Source organism: Camelina sativa, chromosome 8, assembly GCF_030686135.1.
Source record: "Camelina sativa cultivar CO46 ecotype springtype chromosome 8, ASM3068613v1".
NCBI lineage: Eukaryota > Viridiplantae > Streptophyta > Magnoliopsida > Brassicales > Brassicaceae > Camelina > Camelina sativa.
The window spans coordinates 11,362,050-11,385,968 of NC_141887.1; the positions used below are offsets into that span (position 1 = coordinate 11,362,050).

Consider the following 23,919-nt stretch of genomic DNA (forward strand, 5'->3'; position numbering starts at 1 on the left):
ACGTCCGAGAACTCTCTTGTTGTAGACTCGGGTGCTTCTCACCATATGATTAGTAATTCGAGTCTCTTAAACAACATAGAACCGGCTAGGGGTGAGGTTATAATAGCAAATGGAGATAAGATTCCTGTCCAAGGAATTGGTAACCTTAGGTTATTTAACAAAGAATCTAAGGCATTTTACATGCCAAAATTTACTTCTAATCTTTTATCGGTTAAGAGGGCCACTAATGATCTCAATTGCTATGCTATATTTGGTCCTAATGATGTGCATTTTCAGGATATTGAGACAGGAAAAATGATTGGTGGAGGTGGAACCAAAGATGATCTTTATATTCTTGAAGAGAGTTCACCAAAGTCACCAAAATCTTTTTCCCTTAGTTCTTGTCTTGGAATTTCTTTTAATGCAATATGGCATGCTAGGCTAGGCCATCCTCATTCTAGGGCCCTTGAGTTGATGATACCTAATGTCTCTTTTGATCATTCTAGTTGTGAAGCTTGTATTCTTGGCAAACATTGTAAAACTGTTTTCACTAAGTCCACTACTTTTTATGAAAAATGTTTTGACTTAGTTCATTCAGATGTTTGGACATCTCCATGTGTCTCTAGGGATAATAACAAGTATTTTGTGACTTTCATAGATGAAAAATCAAAATATACTTGGGTAACTTTACTTCCCTCCAAGGACCGTGTGATTGATGCCTTTATAAACTTTCAAAACTATGTCACTAATCAGTTTAATGCTAAGAATAAAATGTTTAGAACAGACAATGGAGGCGAGTATACAAGCAATCGATTCAAAGAGCACCTAACAAAGCATGGCATTGTTCAACAAACAAGTTGTCCCTACACCCCTCAACAAAATGGTGTGGCCGAAAGAAAGAACCGACACTTGATGGAAGTAGCCAGGTCAATGATGTTTCACACCAATGTCCCAAGAAGATATTGGGGAGATGCGGTGATGACGGCTTGCTACCTAATCAACCGGACTCCGACTAAGATCTTGGAAGATCGATCACCTTTTGAGGTATTGAATCAATTTAAACCATCACTTAATCACCTAAAAGTGTTTGGATGCGTTTGTTTTGTCCTAGTACCAGGTGAACTACGGAACAAACTTGAAGCCAAGAGCACCAAGTGCATATTTCTCGGCTATTCTATCACTCAAAAAGGCTACAAATTCTTTGATCCGGTCAACAATCGCACCTTGATTTCACGTGATGTTAAGTTCCTTGAAGACCAAGGTTACTTTGACAAGAAGGATTGGGCAGGCTTGAGAGACTTGGCGACGCCTACGGATCAGTCTGCTGGTCTCAAGTTCTTACTTGATCACCTTGGCGTCTCATCTTCTCAGCCTCCACCATTGTCCCAGGACACTACACCTGACTCACTTACCGGCCCAACGGCGTCCCAACCGCAGCCTTTGTCCGAGCAGACTTCGTCCGAGCAATCTCCAACCATGGCTGATGTTGTGGTTCCGGAGCCGGAGGGGGAGAACAGTAGGCCAGAGGAACCAATACCGACTGAGCCAGCACCAGCTCCACAACCAACTCTACAGCCGCGTCGGAGTACACATGTTCGGTCACATCCTTCTACATGGAAAGACAAACGCATCTACTACAACAACCAAGCTATAGCACATCCCATACAAGCTGTTTGTTCACTTGCGCACCTCCCAGCTGATCATCAAGTGTTCCTTGGGAAGTTAGACGCACAACCGATACCAAACACTTATGAGGAAGCAAAAGAAAGCAAAGAATGGCTTGGAGCGGTAGACGATGAGGTTGATGCTATGATACGTAATCGCACTTGGGACGAAGCTGACCTACCACCCGGGAAAAAGGCAGTGAGCTCAAAATGGGTATTCACAATCAAGCATCTAAGCAATGGAGACATCGAGAGATACAAGGCCCGCCTAGTGGCGCGTGGCTTCACTCAAACATACGACCAGGACTACAAAGACACGTTTGCACCAGTGGCCAAGCTTCACACAGTGAGAGTAGTCTTATCCTTAGCTACTAACCTATCTTGGGAGTTGTAGCAAATGGACGTCAAAAACGCTTTCTTACAAGGAGAGTTAAAGGAAGAAGTGTACATGACACCACCTCCAGGCCTAGAAAGCACCATTACTCCCGGGAAAGTACTAAGGCTAAGGAAAGCAATATATGGTTTGAAAAAATCCCCACGAGCATGGTACCACAAGTTGAGTACCACACTCATAGGATATGGCTTCAAGAAATCTCACTCGGATCACTCTCTCTTTACCCTTCAAAGCAATAAAGGTATAGTGGTTGTACTCGTGTATGTAGATGATCTTATCATCTCTGGAGACAACCAGGAAGGTATTAAGAATATCAAAACTCATTTAAATTCTGTTTTTGATATCAAAGACCTTGGTGAGCTTAAGTACTTTCTTCGGATTGAAGTATGTCGATCTCCGGAGGGCTTATTTCTTTCACAACGAAAGTACACACTTGATTTGCTTTGTGAAACAGGAAAACTAGGGGCTAAACCGGTTGACACTCCACTTCCTGATGGCTATCAAGTCGAACGAAAGGGGGAGAGGAATGATCCTCCATACGAAGACCCTTCCCGCTATCGTCGCCTTGTTGGTAAGCTCATCTATTTAACACTTACTCGACCTGATATTTGCTATGCTGTGAATCAGGTTAGTCAATACATGAAAGCTCCAACAACATATCACTGGAGTATCTTGGAACGAATCCTTCACTATCTCAAGAAGAGTCCAGGCCAAGGCATATGGATGGGTAAAAATGACAACACCGAGCTTGTAGGATATTGTGACGCGGATTGGGCTGGTGATAGGACAAATAGGAGGTCTACAACGGGCTACTGCACCTTCATAGGAGGCAACCTAGTGACGTGGAAGACCAAGAAACAAAAGGTGGGGTCGATGTCGAGCGCCAAGTCCGAATATAGAGCGATGCGGAAGCTAACCACCGAGATCACATGGCTTAAGGCATTACTAGAAGAACTAGGCATCAAGTCATCAACACCAATTCCTATGCACTGTGACAATGAGGCCGCAATACACATAGCTACCAACTCGGTGTTCCATGAAAGAACCAAACACATCGAGTAAGACTGCCACAAGGTTCGAGAAAAGATTGAAGAAGGAGTCACACTCCCATACCACACACCAAGTGTAGACCAACTCGCTGACATCTTCACCAAGGCCGCAAGTCGTCAAGTTTGTAATCACATTCACAACAAGCTTGGACTGGTGGACTTGACCCGGCCTTGATCACAAGCTTCCGACCCGTGACCAACACACTCTTTTTCCCTCAAGGTAGTTTTTGTCCCATGTGGTTTTCTACTTTGAGGTTTTTAACGAGGTGTTGGCTTACAGGACTCCAAGCTTAACCATTTCACCTGGTTAAGCTTGAGGGGGAGTATTGACCTAGAGCTTGAGAACAAGACCGGCCGTACGAGTGTCCGTGCGAGCGTCCGTACGGCTTAGGCCTCTAGGCCATGGTTCAGTTTGATAAATAAGAAGAGAAGGCCTTGATCAATATTGAAGCCCATGGAAAGAAGGATCTAGAAGAGAGGAGAGCAAAATATCTAGAAAGTTTGGGAGCAAGTGGAAGCGAGTCGACCAAGGGAAGGAGATGTCATTTTCATCATTAAGGCCAATTGTATTATGAACTCTCTCCTCCCTTTTGTATCACCAACGGCTACATACTCAATGTCCCTCTATATATGGTTATGTAACAAACATATGAAGTCTTTTGAATTCTCTATTCTATCTTATCTCTTACTCTCTCGTTTCTCTCCATTCTTCTTTAGTTTATTCCGCAATTCTAACAATATATACAAGTTAAAACGTATATCTCAATATCATTCTATGTTTAATACATGCTTATATACAACTTGAACACCATTGTCTACAATCAAAACATTATTAAATGGTTGAATCAAATCACATTTTAGGTTGAAAATGCGTAATTTGGGAAGAGACGAGATTCATATATAGTCACTTCGATCTAATTGGGTTAGAGAACTTGTTAGAATTAAGGTCACATATTAAACCAACCTGAACCAATCTAAAATTATTTATGAGATCACGGTGGTTAACATCACGGTTAAAGGCTTAAACCAAAAAGATTACAAACCTGGTTTTATATCGAACTTGCACATGCCAATTATGACGTGTACAACAAAGCTGGAATTTGAATTTTTTCTCTGTTATCGAAGCGGATCTTATTTTGGGATCTCTCTTTTTCAAATTTTGAAATTTATATAAACTCCAACGGAAGTTTCTCCCTCTCATATCTCTCATTGTGTTCTAGAAACTCTAAGTTCTCACATCTCCGCAACTGGTGATCTGGAGAGCTTGAAGATCGGAGTTTTTTTTTTCGGCGGTCTTGCTTACTCCACCGATCTAATCATAATCTCTCAATTCGGTTAAGTTATCGATTCCTAAGGTCAGTTATCGGTTAAGTTATCGATTCCTAAGGTTTTGATAACGATTGTGGTTTAGGTGATCGAAGGTGAAGTAGTTTTGTGGTGCTCAGTTTCTTGGTTTAGATTCTGTTCTGAATCACCGGTTTGATTCTTCTGGTTTATATCTATTTTTTTTATGCTACAGATCTGATTAAAGTCTTCTTTAGTTGATGAAAAGGAGAATAAGATGCTTTTCTTCTCTACATCGGTAAACATTTTCTACATTTTTTTTTGTGTATTTTGCTCCACCTTTACAAATGAGTCGTCGATCATATGAAAAATTGTGATTCGATCGAGTTTTCTTTGGTAATTAGTGTTTGGAAATATTTACTCATTGTTCTTGTTATTCAGTTACGAGATGATGGTGATATCATATAAGTGTGGTTCTGATTCATTGTAGTGTTAAGTGTAACTAAGGAAGCGGCTCTTAGGTATGGTTATCTTTCTTCTTCTTGGTCTTTTGGTTTTTGTTCTTGCCTTTTTGGAGTTTGATGTTAAGTCTCGTTTCTTCTGCAACTGCAAATCCCAGAGCCTATAATGTGGATTCGAACTCAGAAAACAGAGAAGTATGGATTGATTGTTGGCCATAATTGAAGAATGCGTATACTTACATCCATTTATTCTTATATGCATACATTCATGTGTCCTTGCATTGCATTCATTCATACATACATGCATACATCCATACATACATGCATACATCCATGCATACATACATCATACATGCATACATCCATGCATACATACATGCATACATCCATGCATACATCCATGCATACATACATCATACACACATGGATAGTTGCATATTTACTTGCCTTGCACATTCATAATTGCTTCCTTATTTTTGCCTTCAATCATTGCTTGTTTGCTTGCTTGCTCGCTTCCTTGTTTTCTTGTTTTCTGCCTTCATACATTAGGCGATGCAGAAGATGGAAAATGAGTTCATGATATACTGGGACGGTCTGAGGACAAAAGAAAAGGATCATGTTCTGCTTCTTGCAGCCACAAAGACCTTTTGACCTTGATGAGGCTATCATTAGAAAGGTTGCCTCGGAAGTAATTTTATAAATATCTTCCTTGTTGGACTAAGCTTTCAGTCAAATGGACTTCTGCAGGTTGATGGTGAGACTACCAGATGCTCTGAATATATCATAGATATTAAAGGTTATACTTGCAAAAGAAGACTTGTCCCCTGATATGGATATTGATGGAGTTACTAGTATGATTAATAGATATTCTGGAAAATATCTTAAGGTAGATTCCTAGTGATTCCTTTAACCTTTCTTATGGTATGCCAACATGATTATAAATGCAAACTAATGCTCATATAATTCTATGTTACATGCTCTTTTGGTGCGTGCATAATCTATGTTTACTACTGCCCGCTGCCCACCTTCCAATCAAGGAGATAATGGAGAAGGAAAAAATTGTAAGTCGTCTTGGTGTTGAACCAAGAAAACTTTATGCTGCCTTAACTTCTCTATTTAATCAAATATGCTTATGATAGAATATATGGTAGGAGCGAGATGCTGCTCTGCAGAGTTCCTTCAGCTCATAATATCCGAGCTTTAATCATGGATGCTTTCCTTTTTTTGGTAATTTTGGGTCTTCTAAGTTTTGTAAGTTTCTAATATGTTTTGATCTTTTCTTAGAAATTTGTCTTGCTTTCTCCTGCATTATAAGGTAAAATTCTCTTTGCTAATATATGGTGATGAACTTCTGCTATTTCAGATAGATTAGTAACACATTCAGCTGCAGAGAACAACATAATTTAGTAAGAGAAACATGAATATATTAAGGTACTGTAATCTAATGCTCTTATTCTTATCTTAATTTGGTCATTCATATTTATGCGTCTCTGATTTATCTATCAGGGAAGAAGCTTTTGAACAAGAGTAGATAATTGTCATCAGGTTTAGTTCATAATCAGACTCAGGTAAATCTGTTTATCTTTCTTAGAGGAGTTCTGTGGTTGGATTATGTTTGTTTTCACCATGAAGTATATGAATGTTTCTTAGCTTTCTTTGAGCTCATGTTTCAGGTTACAACACCTGAGGCAGATTTCACCAAGTATCTTGATCCAAGGATTGCCTCCACTACAAAAAAACCCCTACATTAATAGCATATGAAGATAGCTCGGTTTTCTCATTTGCTATTAAAGATAAGTTTATAATTTTAGTCTTCATATGATAGCATTCAATAAACGCTAAGTCGAAAAATCTCTAAGCGGGAATCAAAAATTGCATTGTCCGCCAACACTTAACCAAATAATTCACTAAAACGCCTTTTCCCTACTCATTTCTCCTAAAACTTATTTCTCGCTCTCTCCTTCAAACCCTAATCCCCTTTCTCCATCTCCAAAGATGCAAACCCATATCTTTCTCTTGTCTTCGTCGATGACCAGCCCAGATTTTGAAGCTCAATCTCTTCTCATTGTCTCCTCTTTCTTCTTTGTCTTTCGCCGTTTGTTCCTCTCGTCTTCTCTTTCTCTTCTCCTTCTTCTCGGCTCATACTTCTTATTATCATCACCATTAAACCCTAGATTTACTTTTCCTTCACTTGTACTCGGAAATTTCTCCGATTTGGTATAGTTAGAGCTCAAATCGAACGATTTTATGTTTGAATTTCGATTTGGCATCATGTTGATTTTACGAGGAACTGTAAAAAGTTTCGTTTTTTATTTTTTCAAAATTAATGAGCAGAGGTAATTTTTCCGAAACAGAGTTTGTGGGAACCATAGTCAGAGATTGGAAGGTGAATTGATTCCATGCCCTATTGATCCATCTCAGTAAGTCAAAGGTTTTTTTTCCAAAGGTTTTAGTTTTCTATGTCTCTTGTTGTTGTAGCAAACTGTTTGATTCCAATTTTGTAGCTCTGTGTTGCAGGAGAATCTCGAAGGGCATATCAAAAGATGTCCTTTACTCAAACAAACCATACAATTGTCTGGTCAAAGGTTATATTAGAAGGGTATTAATGCCGGAAACAAAGAAGAAGAAGATAAGATGGGATCTTGTTCTGTTGTAACTTCAGAGATGAAGAGGAATCTGCTATATAGTATGAGTGTTTTTCTAAGTTTCGTCAGCTAATTAAGATAATTGCTTTGTTTGTGTTCATTCCTTTTTTTTGAGTAATTTAGCTTATTTCTCAGTCCTCATTTATTTTACCAATTCTAGGCTGATCGGGTCATTGAGGCAAAAGGAGAACTTAGTATAAGAGCGTATGAGAATCGATAGTAAGGCTCCCTTAATCCTTGTATGTTTCTTGTTTACTTGTCCTCGGTTATGTAGTATTGATCAAAAAATAAAACCTTTTGTGTTTATGTTTCAGGTGTTTATACCAAATCGATTTGGGATCTCTTTGCAGGACAAAAATCGATTTTGGATCTCTTTGCAGGACACATTTATATTTAAATTTCGGTGTTGATGATAAATCACCCATTTGTTATCTTACTGTATCGGTAACTTCAGTGCAGAAGTTTGATGTTTTCATCTATCTTGCTTTTACGTTAGGTCTTGTTGGGCCAGTGCTTGCTAAAGAAGGGGCCACCAGATGTATCCAATTTGGTTTCGGAGGCTTTTAAGGTATTAATATCTATGTCGCACTGCTTATCATCATCTTTCACCCACCTTCTAATTTCAAAAAGTGTTCTCTTTTTCCTCTTTACGACGAAATACTATAATGATGTTCTTTGGAATAATAGATTAATGGTTTATATCTCTTGATAGATGGTATTTAGGCAACTGAAACAAGATTTACTTGTCTTATCTCTATTTTTCTTGTAGGTCAACAGTCTTAGGCGTGAATTGCAGTTGCTGGGTTCAGGTCCTCTAGAATTTTTATGTTGAAAGTTTTGTATCCCTCTCTGCTCTAATCTTCTAGTACTAATAACCCACAGCTCGAGAATCTTGTAAGTCTTCTTGCCATTTTCTGATGGTTCATGTAATCTTGCAGATAGAATAGAACATTTAGTGACTTTGTCATTTGCTAGTCAAAATTTGCAGGCTTTCACCCAATTGAGTATGTAATGTAGCCACCCTTTACTTGTTTGTTTTAGTATGATACTGTACTTGTAAAATTTTCAGATAAATGGGCAAAACTTTCTTTTGGAATAGCCTCAAATACTCGGAGGCTACCAAAGCAGAGGAGATTGGTTGAAGAATGTGATCACAATATGGCGCCACAAGAGAAAGGATAGACGATGTATCAAAGGCTAAGTCTGCTAAGGATGGTATTATTCTTTTGTATGATCTAGAAGTTTGTCTCTATTTATTGTGATGTTAGTTTTATTTTATTTAAGACTTTGTGGCACTTGATGTTATGTAACGCTTGATATTATGTAAGACTTCTTTTGGTTAATGAAATATTAATATTATGTATGTAGATGATTTTATGATATATATATATATATAAATCTAATTAAATAAATTCTGCAAAACAGGATTCAAATATACAAATTATAAAATTTATATAGTGAAAATAGCACTAATTTTGTGTTATAATAAAATATATTATAGCATTTGATTAGTGTTATAATATAAAAATGTTATTGTATGTGGGGATCTATCAAAACATGTCAAAAACGCTATCGTATGTGAGGTATCTACCATGGCTGCGGATGTCACAGCATTTACGGTAATGCTATGAAATATGTACGATAGCATTTTTCGCTCGCTAACAATGTACATATCTCTTGTAGTGCTCAAATCTTTCCATCTACAATATCCAACCGTTGTGCATTCTCAATGCTACTTTGCCTTTCTCATTCGGACAACCTCCTCTCAAGTTTTAGAAAGGTATTGAGTTGTCAGTCTCATAGGTGTTTAAGATGTCAATTTAAACATTTAAGAGGGATATTGAGTGTTATATATGTTTATAGCAGTGTTAGCTTAATGTAATCTGCTTGTGTTCCTCTGTATGCACATCCCAAGTTTGTTAAACATATATTGACCTCATTCAAGTTGGTTAATTTGTTGTGTCAAAACCAGAGTTGAGATGTGTTCAAGGGTTAAATCTTTGGAGATTTTCAAGGGTTATCGAAAAGAAGATAAATGAGATCGCTGCAGGTTGGTCAAGTTCTCAATAGGTTTATCTATAACAATACTTAATAATTAATATGCACATGAGATTTCTGACTCATCCTGTCTGATTTTTTGTTGCCTTAGCATATGATCTCTTGAACATAGATAGGAACAACTTCAAAGTGCACAGATGGTATTAATTCAATATACAAGGACGAATCAGGAATTAGACTTATAAAGTTGGTCCGAGTTCCCCGCTCAGTCAATATGGTAAGTAAACAAAAATGTACTGAAGACATCCTCCCTCATCGTTGCATTCTCAATATGTTTTTAACCATGTGGGACTGCTTTCTTGATTGAACTGAGGCTTACACTTTGACAAACTGCAGGTGTCAAAAGCTTACCTTCAATATTTACAAGGTCCGGGTACAAGGATGTTGTTTGAACCATGCTAAGCCTATGTATACCACTTGTAAGTTATCATCTTCTTGGTCTTAAGAAATCTCTTCTAATACATAGCATTATTAGTTTATTCAGTTTTGAAATATCGGTGTTGATAGGACCTCTTGGTCAAACTAATTTATATCCAAAAGTGTACTCTTGCTAAAGTTGCAGAAAGAAGCCAAGAACCGGAGTAATTGTGGAAAGGGTGATTCAAAAAAAAAAAATAGACAGGGGACCTTCGTTCAATTTCGAGTATGTATTCAACCTTTTTCGTCTAATAAGTATTTCAACTTTTCTCTTATGTTTAGTATTTCTTCAATTTTTCTTACGCAAGAGTAGATCATCTGAGATGTTGGTTTATAAATTGATAGATACAATCCAAATCATTTCTCTCCACGATTACTAGACAGTGGTTTAAAGAATATACTTATTAACTTCTGCAGGTTGATGGTGGGACTTCCAGATGATCTGAATATGTTCATAGTTTTGGTCTCCCAGGTCTTGTAAGTTTCATGTTATCTAATATGTTGAGATCTTTTCTTAGAATTTTTTCTTGCTTTCTCCTGAATTATAAGTAAAATTCTCTTTGCTAATATATGGTGATGAACTTCTGTTGTTTCAGATAGATTAGTAACACATTCAACTGCAGAGAATAACATAATTTAGTAAGAGAAACATGAATATATATGAAGGTACTGTAATTTAATGCTCTTATTCTTATCTTAATTTCGTCATTCATATTTAGCGTCTCGTATTTATCTATCAGGGAAGAAGCTTATGAACAAGAGTATAGAACTGTCATCAAGTTTAGTTCATAATCATACACAGGTAAAGCTGTTTCTCTTTCTTAGAGGTTTATAGATTCAAGGAATATATGTTTTAGGTTGAGATTTAGACTAAATGCGGTGCGGAACAAACAATTTTTTATGAGCTTTGGTACTATATTCCGCCAGCCCTGCATTGTCTCTATTCAAAGCTTGAAATTGACTTAAGTGTATAAAAATTTGTGGACAGTGCGACGTCAAATATTATACTCGACAGAACTAGTGATTCAGAAGATGCTCAGCACAAAATTACATTACCTTGATGTATTCATGGAAATAACCGTTCTCTTGGAGGAAGTATGTTTCTTTCTTTCCCTTGTTCTTTTGGTATACCTTATATTCTGTTCACTAGAACCTATATTTTATGTTTTCTCTAGCTGTATATGGGAATCTGCTCACTAATTCTATACCGGCGAACTCCTCTGACGGTCTGACCAATTGCGTGCTTTAGCTTACAATATGTTGGTGAGTTCTGTGGTTGGATTCTGTTTGTTTTGACTTTTTCGTATATGAGTCTGTTTCTTAGTTTTCTTGAGCTTATGTTTTAGGCTACAACACCAGGCAGATTTCACCAACTATCTTGATCCAGGGTATTTCCATCTACAGTATCCAACCTCGGTGCATTCTAAATGCTACTTTGCCTTTCTCAATCGTACAACCACCTCTTAAGTTTGAGAAAGGTATTGAGTTTTCAATGTCTAAGATGTCAATTAAAAAAAAGGTTTAAGAGGGATACCGAGTGTTATATATGTTTATAGCAGTGTTAGTTTAATGTAAACTGCTTGTGTTCCTCTGTATGTATATCCCAAGTTCCTTAACATATATTAACCTCACTCAAAAGTTATCTTCTGAGGAAACATTCTTGTAGTTGGTTAACTTAAAGGATTAAATCTCTGTAGCAAAGAAGACAATGATGAGATTTTCAATGGTTATGGGAAAGGAAATCCTGAGGGAAGATAAAGGAGATCGGTGCGGATTGGTCAACTTCTCAGAAGGTCTATAACAATTCTTAATATGCACATGGATTTCTGATTCTTCCTGTATTATTTTTTGTTGCCTTAGCATATGATATCTTGAACACAGATAGGACCAACTTCAATGTGCACATATGGTATAATTCAACATACAAGGACGAATCAGGAAATAGACGTACAAAGTTGGTCCGAGTTCTCCGCTCAGTCAATTTGGTAAGTAAACAACAATGTACTGAAGACATCCTCCCTCATCATTGTATTCTCAAAATGTCTTTAACCATATGGGACTGCTTTCTTGATTGAACTGAGGCTTACACTTTGACAAACTGTAGGTGTCAAAAGCTTACTTTCAATATTTACAAGGTCCAGGGGACAAGGATGTTGTTTGAATATGCCAAAGAAATGTCTAAACCAGAAACAAGTCTTATTCTGATCCCTTTAAGTCTTTCAATAGACTATTTTACGTTTTATTTAACAGATATTCACTATGATGTATAGTGTGATCTATTGCAGTAGCAAGAATAGATTGATGGATCAGGTGAAACTACCTCGAACTCTCACCAAAAACCAGAGTGCACTAATCCATTGCAGTAGCAAGAGTAGATTGATGGATGTGCTTTTCAGGAAAGTGGCAGCTGAGGCAATTCAATTAATTTCATTTGTTTGAGTCTAAGCTTCATTGCTATAATTAAGTTTCTCAAACTTTTTCAGGATTGTGAAGTAGCATGAACGTACATGCTATCTAGGCCATCTCCATCCAAGTATTCAGTAAGTAACTTTGCATCTAGAACGTATATAATCATCCTAGTACTTTGTCACAACTTTGTTTATTAACAATTGTGATTTTCATATCCAAGCTTCTTAATGACTTGCTATATTTATATGCTTTTATATCTTAGGTTTCTATATGTCCAAACTTTGAAGATGATTGTGAGGTCATTTAAAAAAATTCCCGAAGAAATGTATGCGTGGGAAAAGTATCAAACTCCCATTCATATGGAGTCAATGCAGGTAGATACTAATCATTCTTTATGTCATGAATTTTTCGATTTTCTATATAATATATTCAAATCGACATAAATCTGATATTTCATATATATGTGCTTCCATTAGTATCTACAAATCTAGTGGGAACACTAGAACTGAATAAACTGGTGACCACTTGTTTACAGTCAAAGCAAAATAAGGTACAATTGTTTAAGCCTCCTATTGAATGTTATATAGTAAGGCTAATTGAGCTAAACCAGACAAGAAAAAATTGATGAGTTGATAGTTATACAATCATATGTAGACCTTGTAAGCAGCATCTCTAAAAACCAGAGATCGACAACCTGGCCATGAACCATGCTACGCCTATGTATACCACTTGTAAGTTATCATCTTCTTGGTCTTAAGTAATCTCTTCTAATACATAGCATTATTAGTTTAGAAATATCGGTGTTGACAAGGACCTATGGGTCAAACTAATTTATATCCAAAAATGTACTCTTGTTAAAGTTGCAAAAAGAAGCCAAGAACCGGAGTAATTGTGGAAAGGGTGATTAAAAAAAAAAAAAAAAGACAGGAGACCTTAGTTTCAGTTTCAAGTATGTATTTAAACATTTTCTTCTATTTAGTATCTCAATTTTTTCTTATATTTAGCATTTCAACTTTTCTCATGCAGGAGCAAATTTCATAGCCAACTGAACTGCTGGTTTATAAATCATTTCCCTCCACGATTCCTAGACCGTGGTTTGAAGAATCTACTTGCGAATAATAGTGAGTTTTATATATAAATATTGAAAAAAATTAAAAAAAAAATATATATTATTGAGTTTGGAGTTCCTGGAGGGTGTTTTTACCCAAACATTGTCTTCAAAATCGCGTTTGCAGGAAAGCGTCAAGTGTGTGTGAAGAATGTTGTCCAAACCTCAGAGGAGACAAGCGGAAAGAATTAACAAACCCATGGACGAATTAGTTTCTCGAAGGTAACATGTCGTGATCAACCACCCAAAAGTGGAAAAACATGTTTCAAAATTCTTTTGTGAGATCCAAACTTAAAACAGAGAATGTGTTTTGCCACATGTTTTAAGATTCGGCACATAGGAGACGTAGGCGGAGCTTCAAGGGATTTCCTCCAAAGATTTTTAGAGCTAATGTCTGGCGGTTGTCGGTTGAATGGATAAGCAGGCTCAGAGAAAAACGACGACTAGCGTTCTTCTGCCTCGAGGCAATCTGTAACTGCCATAAGACAACCTGCCGAAGCTTAATCAGCCTCTTCCGTAGCCAGCTTTTGGGATCACCATTCACCAAACAACCCAACCTCTTTGATAGCTTGATTGCGATTGATATGTTGAATTATCCTCCATCCATGTGTGCATACATTCTGACATGCATACATACATTAACATGTGCATACATTCAGACATGGGTGCATACATACATACATTCAAATGTGCATACATTCATTCATATGCGCATACATATATTCATGCATATTTTCTTTTTTTGATGCATACATACGTTGTTTGCTTCTTTACATCTTTCTTTTTTCGCGTTGGTTCTTTTGATTTTTGATTTGTGTATTGTTGTGTGTTCTTTGATATTCTTGTTTATTTGCTTTCTCAATTGATTCAAATATTGCTTAACTCTTTTCTTCCTCTGAGTCTTTGTTCCCTTACTTTCGTCACTGCTTTCTTACATAATTAACTTTATCAACTTGTTTCTTTGTTTGTTTAAGTTTAATTTGATTATTGCTTCCATCTTTTGCTTTTTATTTTATTTTTAGTTAACTTCATTGCACTTTTTTTTTTAATTGAATTCATTGCACATTTTCTTCTTTTCTGTACTTGTTTACTTCTATCATTAGTTGTTTCTTTTTACCTCTTTTATTGTTTCCATAATTTATTTATAACACTTATTTGCTCACTAACTAATATCTCTAATAGGATTTTTCAAATATTTTACAATAACTAACTAGATGATTATAGATTATAAACTTGTGTATATTTATGTATGGAAATAATGTTGTTATGAAAATTATTCTATTTTAAAACTATCTATATGTATATCTTGAATAATATACTAGATATAATAGAATTGATTATATTTAATTATGATAATAACATAGTGTGAATAACATATAGTATGACTGGATCTGGTATATATTTAATTTACTTCTATTAAAATATCATGTCACTTTTTTAGCTTATCTACACAAATAATTTTTTTGACCAAAGAAAAAAAAATCTATACAAATAATTCAAATATCTGCAGTGCAATATTTTTAATATTCTAATTAACTGACTGAAAGAAATACATACTAATCAATATTAATAAAGCTATAAAAGTTTGTGATCTACAAATCTTAAGTTTATTTTTACCAATTTTAAAGTATCATATGTTTTGTATTCCGATTGGTACCCCAAAAAAACAAACGAGTTTAACGCAATAGAACCGAATGCCATTTGCATTTACAGTATAAATCATTGTTTATTTCAAATTGAACCGGACCTTGAACACAACAACCAAACCATAATTTCTACTACCGATCCTAGTCCTGAGTATGATGAAATAGCTCATCACTCACAAAATCATTATTAAAGCTCAAAACATGTTCCTTCGATAGTACCACCCGTTCATTTTGTTATTTTTCATAACCAAATTTAAAATAATTTTTTATCTCAAATTGAACAAAAACTTCAACCAATGATCTCTAGTCGGCTAGTCCTGTAGAATGAATTAGCTACGGGTTGATTATGAAAGCTTTTAAACAACATATTCCATTAATTGCATCAACCGTCGAATAAGTAGCAGGAAACCAAAATGTAATTTGACTAAAACATTAACATATTTCTCTAATTGGGTCGTAGACTCGTAGCTTCAAACCCTCTTTGAATAGCTGAGAAAAGAAAATGCGAATAAATGAAAAACATGTTAAGAAGAAAAGGTTGAATTCCTCTTGGAATCCAATAATTTACTTTGTGTAAGTTTATTTTCTAATATAGGTTTTTGTAGCAGTGCTTTAACCTTTTAGCTTTCTTTTTACAAATTATTACTAGTATTTTTTTGGCTCCTTTGGATTTAATTCTTATCTGCATAAGTCGTGGCAAACAAACCGAAACTTTCCAACGAACCTATTAGCTTTGTTAATAATAATATGCACGCAATACGGTTGGAATTAAGGAGATATGATTTGCAATTATGGCCAATTATAGCATTTGTCTTTTGATATTAGACTATGTGCAATGGGGCTGTCGAATGGCTGTTGAAAAAACAAAAAAATCGATGTGGATTAATCAGTGTTGAATTTATTCAACATGTTGGAAAAAAAAGAGTTGGGGCCGCATATGCCACATGTCAGAAGCTAATTGAAGTGTGTATTTCACACATATGGTTGGCGATTGAAGGTTTTTTTTGTTTTTTTTTCTTAAAACTATGACAATTGTTAAGTTGCAATTTGCTGTTGTGATTTTGGAGATTTTTTTTATCTCATCCTACCTATTTAGGATCAATTATTATATAACAAACAATTTTTTTATATAAAAATTATACCAAAATTCATAACATTTTAATTTCTATAAATAAACACTTGGTTCATTTTATTCGGACATATAAAAAATACCATATCTACCATAATTTAATTTAATTTTAGTTGATATTTTAAAATTAATCTAATTGTTATTAATATGCAATCACAAAAATAAAATTATATGTGAAAAATATGAAAGAAAAATTGTGGGATAGAATTTTAAATTTTATTAAACAAAACCATTGTAGTGTTCATAATTTAGATGAGTGTTGAATGATTATGTGGAAGAAAGAGAATATGAGGTGGAGGGTTAAAAAGTGATAAAGTAGGGTGTTGAAACATTTTTGGAATGCACCTAATCTTATCCATTCCCTTTATACTTAATAGTTGAAAATAGTTCAATTGATTCATTTCCATGGGTTTGGTCCTTCTTTCAAGGATGGTAGGAGTATAACCATTTATAATTTGGCTCATTAGGACACACACTTATGTTTTAAACGAAAAATCTTGTACATAAGTCCCATCAAAGCCTTGATAGGTTACTGTAAGAAAACTTTCGTTATTGTTCAATTGTCTAATCTAATCAAAAGACGTCTTGTCGGGAAAATTGGGGTCGAATCAATGAAGCAAGAGGTAGATAGATCACTAGGCTAATCTATAACGAAGTAAGAACAAACTTATAGGATGGGATTATTTAATAATTTACATCACATCACGTGTGGATTTTCTTAAACTATTTTGGGGTTGAAATGTAATCCTATCTTCATTGACCAAGACAAGTAACAACGAATCAAAATACAAAACCTTAAACAAGCAAAAGCTAAACTTCGGGCAAACATTATAATCATTGATTTAAATTTAAAATTAAATTTAAGTAGAGAGTTATTATAATGACAGCAAAGTTTTGTTATTTATACTGGGCTAGGCCCATACATGTCACTAGGGCATTTTCATCGGTTATATAGTTATTTAGATTTAAATCAATGTAGACACAGTAAAAGAATCACTAGGGCATCTCTTATATAGTTATTTAGATGTTAAAAGAATTAAATAATAATACTTCTAATTTAATTTAATTATTTAATTATTTTATTGTTTGTCCAACCAATCAAATGATGACAACTGTGGAAGTTGTGTCTTAATTGTTCTCTGCATACACTTTCTATTCATCTCTCCACATTTTTCTTAATTTTTCTTTTTTTTTTATTCTTCTGACTTTCTATCAAATATGTCCAATGGAAATGATTTTACAATCATAAAAGATCAAACCAAAATATTTATATTCTCGCTGCATGTAGAAAGATAATAAATCGATTTTCTCTTTTGTTATTTCATTCTAGAATATGACAATTCTTTTTATGTTGACTTTTCAATAACATTTTCAAATTTTGATATTTTTGGTCTTTTACTTTTAAATGAAAGTTTTGAAGGTTGTATATTGATTACTCTGAAATATTTTGTTATGAACAGATACTATACATGTACAGTATATAATATTTTAGTTTCAATTGTAATAAAAAATGGATTTTTTTACCATTTTGCCTGGATCGGATGATACGGGATACTATGGTCTTTTTCCTTTCCAATGGCATAAACAATCTTATTAGTTTTTTCCATATTTCTTACTTACAACAATACACACATTTTTTTTTCATGTGTTACATATACTTTTTGACATCATTCTAAGAACTTGTCCAAATGTCTTCTCTTCCTTTTAAGACAATGGAGATGATTCGAAGGAGTATGACGTCAGTCCTAGTAAAGATTGGGAAACGCGAATACGGACGGTTGGAGTGTGACGTAGCATTGTCAGCCTCACCCACCAAACTCGGCCATAGACCTCTTTTCCAGTTTCCACTAAACTTGTCTCACGTACATTTTCGATATATATGTTACAAGAGTGTCAACTGTATTTATACGTGTAACTGGTTACATATGTGTTTTTTAATGGAGATATACATGTCGAGATTTTAAAGGTTTTGTCATTTTGTGGTATTTTGCCGACACGGATGTTGATAGGCTCTGGGTGGTGTGTGTGACCACCAATTTTTTTTTTAAAAGAAAAAAAATAATATAAATACGTAAAAGTGGTACGTAGGCTCGGATCAAATAGTGATGGAGAGAGAAGAAAACGACTGAAAGAAACTTGAGGGTTCCTCAAAATCACTATGTGGTATTTATCGTAATTCCCTACATGGGCTCGAGAGGTACTGAAGAAATATATAACTTTTAAATAAATTGTATTTTTCATTCCACTTTAGCAATTTAAAAACAAATGAAGAAAACGCTCCTTTGGCAGCCCTTGTCCCCCTTATATATTTTTTTTCATACAACCGCGCAAATTGGTAATTCCCACAAGAAGAAAAGTTAGACAACCTTAAATATAGATAGAATATTTTTCTTACCCTAACTTATATATTTAGCCCTCCTGTGTCACATGCGAGCAAGGCATATACATATATGTATATATTGATAGACACGGGATTATGTAATATTCCCTTTCTTTGTATAGATTGATATTGCTTGGGCATCACCCATTGCTTGGGTATTACCCATATACACTTGTATATATTGTGAGAAATGTAATGAGAATAGCATCAATGGTTTTACCAAGTTACATTGTATTAGAGCCTATTTTTCTAACCTAAAAAAAAAAAACACAACCGCCGCTCCTCTCTTTCTTCCTACCTCGTCTTCTTCCTTTTCTGCTTTCCTTCTTTCTCCCATTTCCATGGCTCAACAACCACAACCTCCCCACTGCTTCTCACAAAGCCTTTCGGGTAATTCACATCAAATCTTATATTCCGATAACCCTCGACATGACCAAGATCAACTACGATGCTTGGCGTGAGCTTTTTGAAACACATTGTTTCAGCTTTGGCGTGTATGGCCATCTCGATGGCACTTCTCTACCTGCAAATCCAGAGGATATATCTTGGAGAGAGAGTGATGGTCTTGTCAAGATGTGGATCTATGGAACCATCTCTTCGTCCCTTCTCGACACGGTTCTCAAAACTCGTTGCTCTGCTCGTGAACTCTGGCTCATCATCGAAAATCTCTTCCGTGACAACAAAGAAGCTCGTGCAATCCAACTTGACAATGATCTCCGCTCTCTTACCATCGGCGATCTCACGGTACATGACTATTGTCAAAAGCTCAAGACACTTTCTGATCTCCTTGCCAACGTTAACTCTCCGGTCTCTGATCGCGTCGTCGTGACGTATATGCTGAACGGTCTCTCCCCGAAGTTTGACAACATCATCAACATCATCAAACATCGCCAGCCGTTCCCCACCTTTGCTGTTGCCCGATCCATGCTTGTTGAGGAGGAACAACGTTTAAACCGTCAGACCCAGATCCGTACCCCTGCCTCTCTTGACTTGTCATCCCATAGCGTGCTATACACGAACTCTAGCGGACACAACAACAACACCGGTGGTCACCGTGACAACAACTACAACAAGGGCAGCTCCTACGGCGGGAGGGGTCGCGGTCGTGGACGTAACAACAATAACAGAGGACGTGGCCGTCAACAGTGGCAATGGAGTCCAAACTAGAGGATGCCTCCACCGTGGTTCCAGTCACCGCCTTCGTTTCCGCAGCAGCAACAAAGTTACTCGCCGCAACACCCGCACATGGCGAACATCACCGCTACACATCCTGCGAGCGGCATCCTCGGTCCATCTCCTACGGTACCTCAACCAACACAACTTCCAGCGAACCTGTCTGCAGCCTTTGGTACTATGACCATGCCAGATCCCAACGATGCCAGCTGGTACATGGACACTGCAGCCACGTCTCATCTCACGGCACAACCATGTACTCTCTGTTCTATTTTTAATTCGAGCTCGTTCCCATCGGTAGTTGTCGGTGATGGATCCTCTATTCCCACTAAAGCAATCGGTTATTCTTCTTACCTTCTCAAACACATCCTCTCCATCTCACTAAAGTGCTTGTTTGTCCCTCTATTATTAAGAACCTAATCTCTGTTCGTCAATTTACTATAGATAATTCTGTTTCTGTAGAGTTTGATCCTTTTGACTTTTGTGTTAAGGACCTTCATACTCGAACGAGCTCCTCCGATGTGACAGCCCTGGTCCTAACTCCTTGTTGTGGCATCGTCGTCTTGGACACACAGGAAACACAACTTTTCAATCTCTTATTTCTTCTGCTTTAATAAATTGTTCTAAAATTGACAACTCTCTTTGTCATGCTTGTCAATTGGGGAAACACATTAGATTACCTTTTGATTATATTATTTCTTCCGTTTCTGAATCTTTTGAAATTGTTCACTCTGATGTAAGGACCTCTCCGGCATCACTGGATTCAAATATTATGTTATTTACCTTGATCACTTCACTCATTTTCTTTGGGTTTTTCCTTTACGACAAAAATCAGAAGTGTTTTCAACTTTTTTAAAATTCATGGCTTATGTTTCTAATCAATTTGGTCGCAGCATTAAAGCCTTACAATGCGACAATGGTGGTGAATATCAAAACAAATCCTTCCTTGATCATCTCTCCTCTCATGGCATCATCCCTCGTTTCTCTTGCCCTCACACTTCTCAACAAAATGGCAAAGCCGAACGCACTCTCCGCACCATCCATAATAGCGTTCAATCCCTGCTTTTCCAAGCCTCCATGCCACCATCTTATTGGGTTGAGGCTCTTATGATGGCCACCCACCTCTTCAACATTCTCCCATCATCTTCCATAAACAATGCCATCCCGTTCACAAAACTACTTCACAAACCGCCTCAATACACTCATATTCGCGTGTTCGGTTGTCTTTGTTATCCCAACCTACTTCCTACAACCTCCCACAAACTTGCTCCCCGCTCCACTGCCTGTGTCTTTCTTGGATATCCAATCAATCATAAAGGATATCGGTGTCTTGACCACTCCACCGTAAGGTAATTATCTCACGTCATGTTATCTTTGACGAAAATATTTTTCCTTTTTATTCCCCTCTTCCAAGTTCTCCCTCTTCTAGTCCCGAAAAAGTCATTCCTTTACCAGTATCTCCCATTCTCCGCCAAGCACATTCACCACAAGTGGATACCGTTGCCCATCCTCAACCACCACCACCTGTGGAACCTACCCCTCCACCGGTTCCCCAAGTGGTTGCTCCTCCACCTCAACCTGCGGCTGGTCACTCAATGGTGACTAGAAGCAAACGAGGTATCACAAAACCAAAACAGCCTCTCTCCCTTCACACTGAAATACTATCTCATCTTCCTACTTCTCACCTTAAAGCGTTGGAGGATCCAAACTGGAATCCTGCCATGAATGAGGAATATGACGCTTAAATTAAAAAGGGAACGTGGGATCTAGTACCACGACTCAAAAATACTAATATTGTGCGTTCCATGTGGCTTTTTAGACACAAGTTTGGTGCAGATGGAAAGCTTTCGCAGTACAAGGCTCGTTTGGTGGCAAATGGAAAATCTCAAGAGATAGGCGTGGATTGCGACGAGACATTCAGCCCTGTCGTCAAACCTGCCACCATTCGCCTCGTTCTCGACATCTCTCTTTCTCGCAACTGGCTGATACGTCAACTAGACGTGAAAAACGCCTTCCTCCATGGCACCCTTGACGAAACCGTGTACATGCACCAGCCACCCGACTTTCACGATCCTACCAAACCTGATCATGTGTGCTTACTAAAGCGCTCTCTCTACGGTCTCAAACAATTCCCGCGTGCTTGGAACCAACGTTTTGCTCAATATGCCCGCCGCATCGGTTTCACTCAAAGCAAAGGTGACTCTTCTCTCTTCATCTATCATCACGCTTGCGGCACCGCCTATCTTCTTCTTTATGTCGATGACATCGGCCTCACCGCCTCGTCACCCTCACTTCTCACCGACATCATCGCATCTCTTAGCAAGGAATTTGAAATGTCAGACCTTGGCGATCTTCATTACTTTCTCGGCATATCCATCAAACGCAACTCTTCCGACATGTTTTTGAATCAACGCAACTATGCCGCTGACATTTTACACCGAGCAAACATGACGAACTACAATCCTTGCTTAACACCAGCTGATTCACGTACCAAACTTGCTGCCGATGACGGTCCCTCTTTCGCTAATCCTACACTTTACCGCAGCCTCGCCGGAGCTCTTCAATACTTAACTTTCACGAGGCCAGACATTTCTTTCGCCGTCCAACAGATCTGCTTGTTCATGCACGACCCACGCGAAGCTCACTTCAAGGCTCTCAAGTGCATACTCCGCTATTTCAAAGGTACTCTCGACTACGGCCTGCAATTATACCCCACCACTACCTCCGGTTTGGTGGCTTACACCGACGCGGATTGGGCTGGATGCCCCACCACACGGCGATCCACCTCTGGCTATTGCATCTTCCATGGAGATAACTTAATCTCCTGGTCTGCCAAGCGCCAACACACCGTCTCCCGATCGTGTGCTGAAGCAGAATATCGAGGTGTGGCCAACGTCGTCGCCGAAACTACATGGCTCCGCAACATTCTTTTGGAACTCCATTTTCGACTCACAAAAGCTACACTGGTCTATTGTGACAATGTGAGTGCTGTTTACCTCTCCACTAATCCAGTTCAACACCAACGGACAAAACACGTCGAGATTGACCTTCACTTTGTTCGGGAACGCATTGCGCTTAGCACCGTAAGTGTTCTTCATATACCTTCCTCCCATCAGTATGTAGACATTTTCACAAAAGGTTTTCCTACCCCGCTGTTCACTGCATTTCGCAACAGTCTAAGCATCATTCCATACAATGCTACGACTGAGGGGGAGTGATAGACACAGGATTATGTAATATTCTCTTTCCTTGTATAGATTGATATTGCTTGGGCATCACCCATTGCTTAGGCATCACCCATATACACTTGTATATATAGTGAGTAATGTAATGAGAATATCATCAAGGGTTTTACGAAGTTACATATATATATAAAAGATCGTTTTTCAATATCTGGTATCTTAAGATTAAACGAACTAAAATATGATAGCATATTTGTGTTGCACTTTTTCAAAAAAAAAATATTTTAGTGTTGCATGCGGTTGTGTCACGCCCAGCATAATAGATATGTTAAAAGAAAATAATGTTTCGACTTCAGGTAAATTTCATATAAACTAATAAAACCCACAATAATACTAAACAACTAAGAGATCCAACGGCATGTCGATTGCATGCATTTTGGAAAAAGGTCATTAGCAAATTAGAATCTTTGATGGAGAAGGAAATAGTTCTAATTAATTACACTAGCTAGTTGATGATCCAAGAGGACTAAGATCATCTAGAAATAGTTCTAAATTTCTAATTACTAACTAATGGTCTAATTAGAGGACTAATTTTAGCTAGACTATCACAATTTTACGGAAGGAAAATAATTTCGTAAATATTAGTATTGTTTAAATAATAAAGGAAAATAGCAGATAGAGAGAGTAAATGCTTCTGCCTTCTTGTGTGAGATATACGCAATACGCATAAACGTACAAACATTTACGTATATTTCTATTTGAGTAGTGAGCTGTTTTTTTTTTTTTTGGGATGCTATTCCTCTTCCAGCATCTACATGTTACTATGTTAGTGCTCTCGTCTTTTTTTCCTCACTTTAGTTTCCATTATGTACGTAACATTGTGTAAATAGATTATACATTATATTAAACAATTCAACCATATTAATCGTATAAACTCACAA

The 23,919-nt window shown here is 36.9% G+C and overlaps 1 protein-coding gene across 5 annotated transcripts; it reads left to right on the forward strand.

Moving 5' to 3' along the window:
- The first annotated feature begins 6,620 nt into the window (after positions 1–6,620).
- LOC104707057 (ABC transporter A family member 7-like) lies at positions 6,621–14,741 on the forward strand. Of its 5 annotated transcripts, none has more exons than XM_087463302.1 (29): positions 6,757–7,048; positions 7,186–7,251; positions 7,336–7,517; positions 7,637–7,695; positions 7,791–7,879; positions 7,973–8,044; positions 8,246–8,691; positions 9,160–9,256; positions 9,449–9,526; positions 9,626–9,751; positions 9,871–9,953; positions 10,091–10,177; positions 10,369–10,428; positions 10,548–10,617; positions 10,692–10,753; positions 10,940–11,046; positions 11,127–11,214; positions 11,339–11,429; positions 11,649–11,744; positions 11,833–11,936; positions 12,056–12,144; positions 12,237–12,491; positions 12,623–12,734; positions 12,837–12,910; positions 13,015–13,091; positions 13,221–13,309; positions 13,387–13,481; positions 13,596–13,690; positions 13,796–14,741. In XM_087463302.1, exons 17-21 carry the CDS (start codon positions 11,209–11,211, stop codon positions 12,110–12,112), a joined length of 354 nt encoding a protein of 117 aa, XP_087319428.1. In that variant the 5' UTR covers positions 6,757–7,048; positions 7,186–7,251; positions 7,336–7,517; positions 7,637–7,695; positions 7,791–7,879; positions 7,973–8,044; positions 8,246–8,691; positions 9,160–9,256; positions 9,449–9,526; positions 9,626–9,751; positions 9,871–9,953; positions 10,091–10,177; positions 10,369–10,428; positions 10,548–10,617; positions 10,692–10,753; positions 10,940–11,046; positions 11,127–11,208; the 3' UTR covers positions 12,113–12,144; positions 12,237–12,491; positions 12,623–12,734; positions 12,837–12,910; positions 13,015–13,091; positions 13,221–13,309; positions 13,387–13,481; positions 13,596–13,690; positions 13,796–14,741. The 5 variants fall into 5 exon arrangements, 3 of the variants coding, with proteins under 3 accessions (XP_087319427.1, XP_087319428.1, XP_087319429.1); XM_087463303.1 differs by having other exon boundaries at positions 6,778–7,251; positions 7,336–7,535; positions 7,791–8,044; ... (3 more) ...; positions 12,237–12,351; positions 12,435–12,491; XM_087463301.1 differs by lacking the exon at positions 13,221–13,309 and having other exon boundaries at positions 6,621–7,251; positions 7,791–8,044; positions 8,246–8,370; positions 8,546–8,691.
- The last annotated feature ends 9,178 nt before the right edge of the window (positions 14,742–23,919 follow it).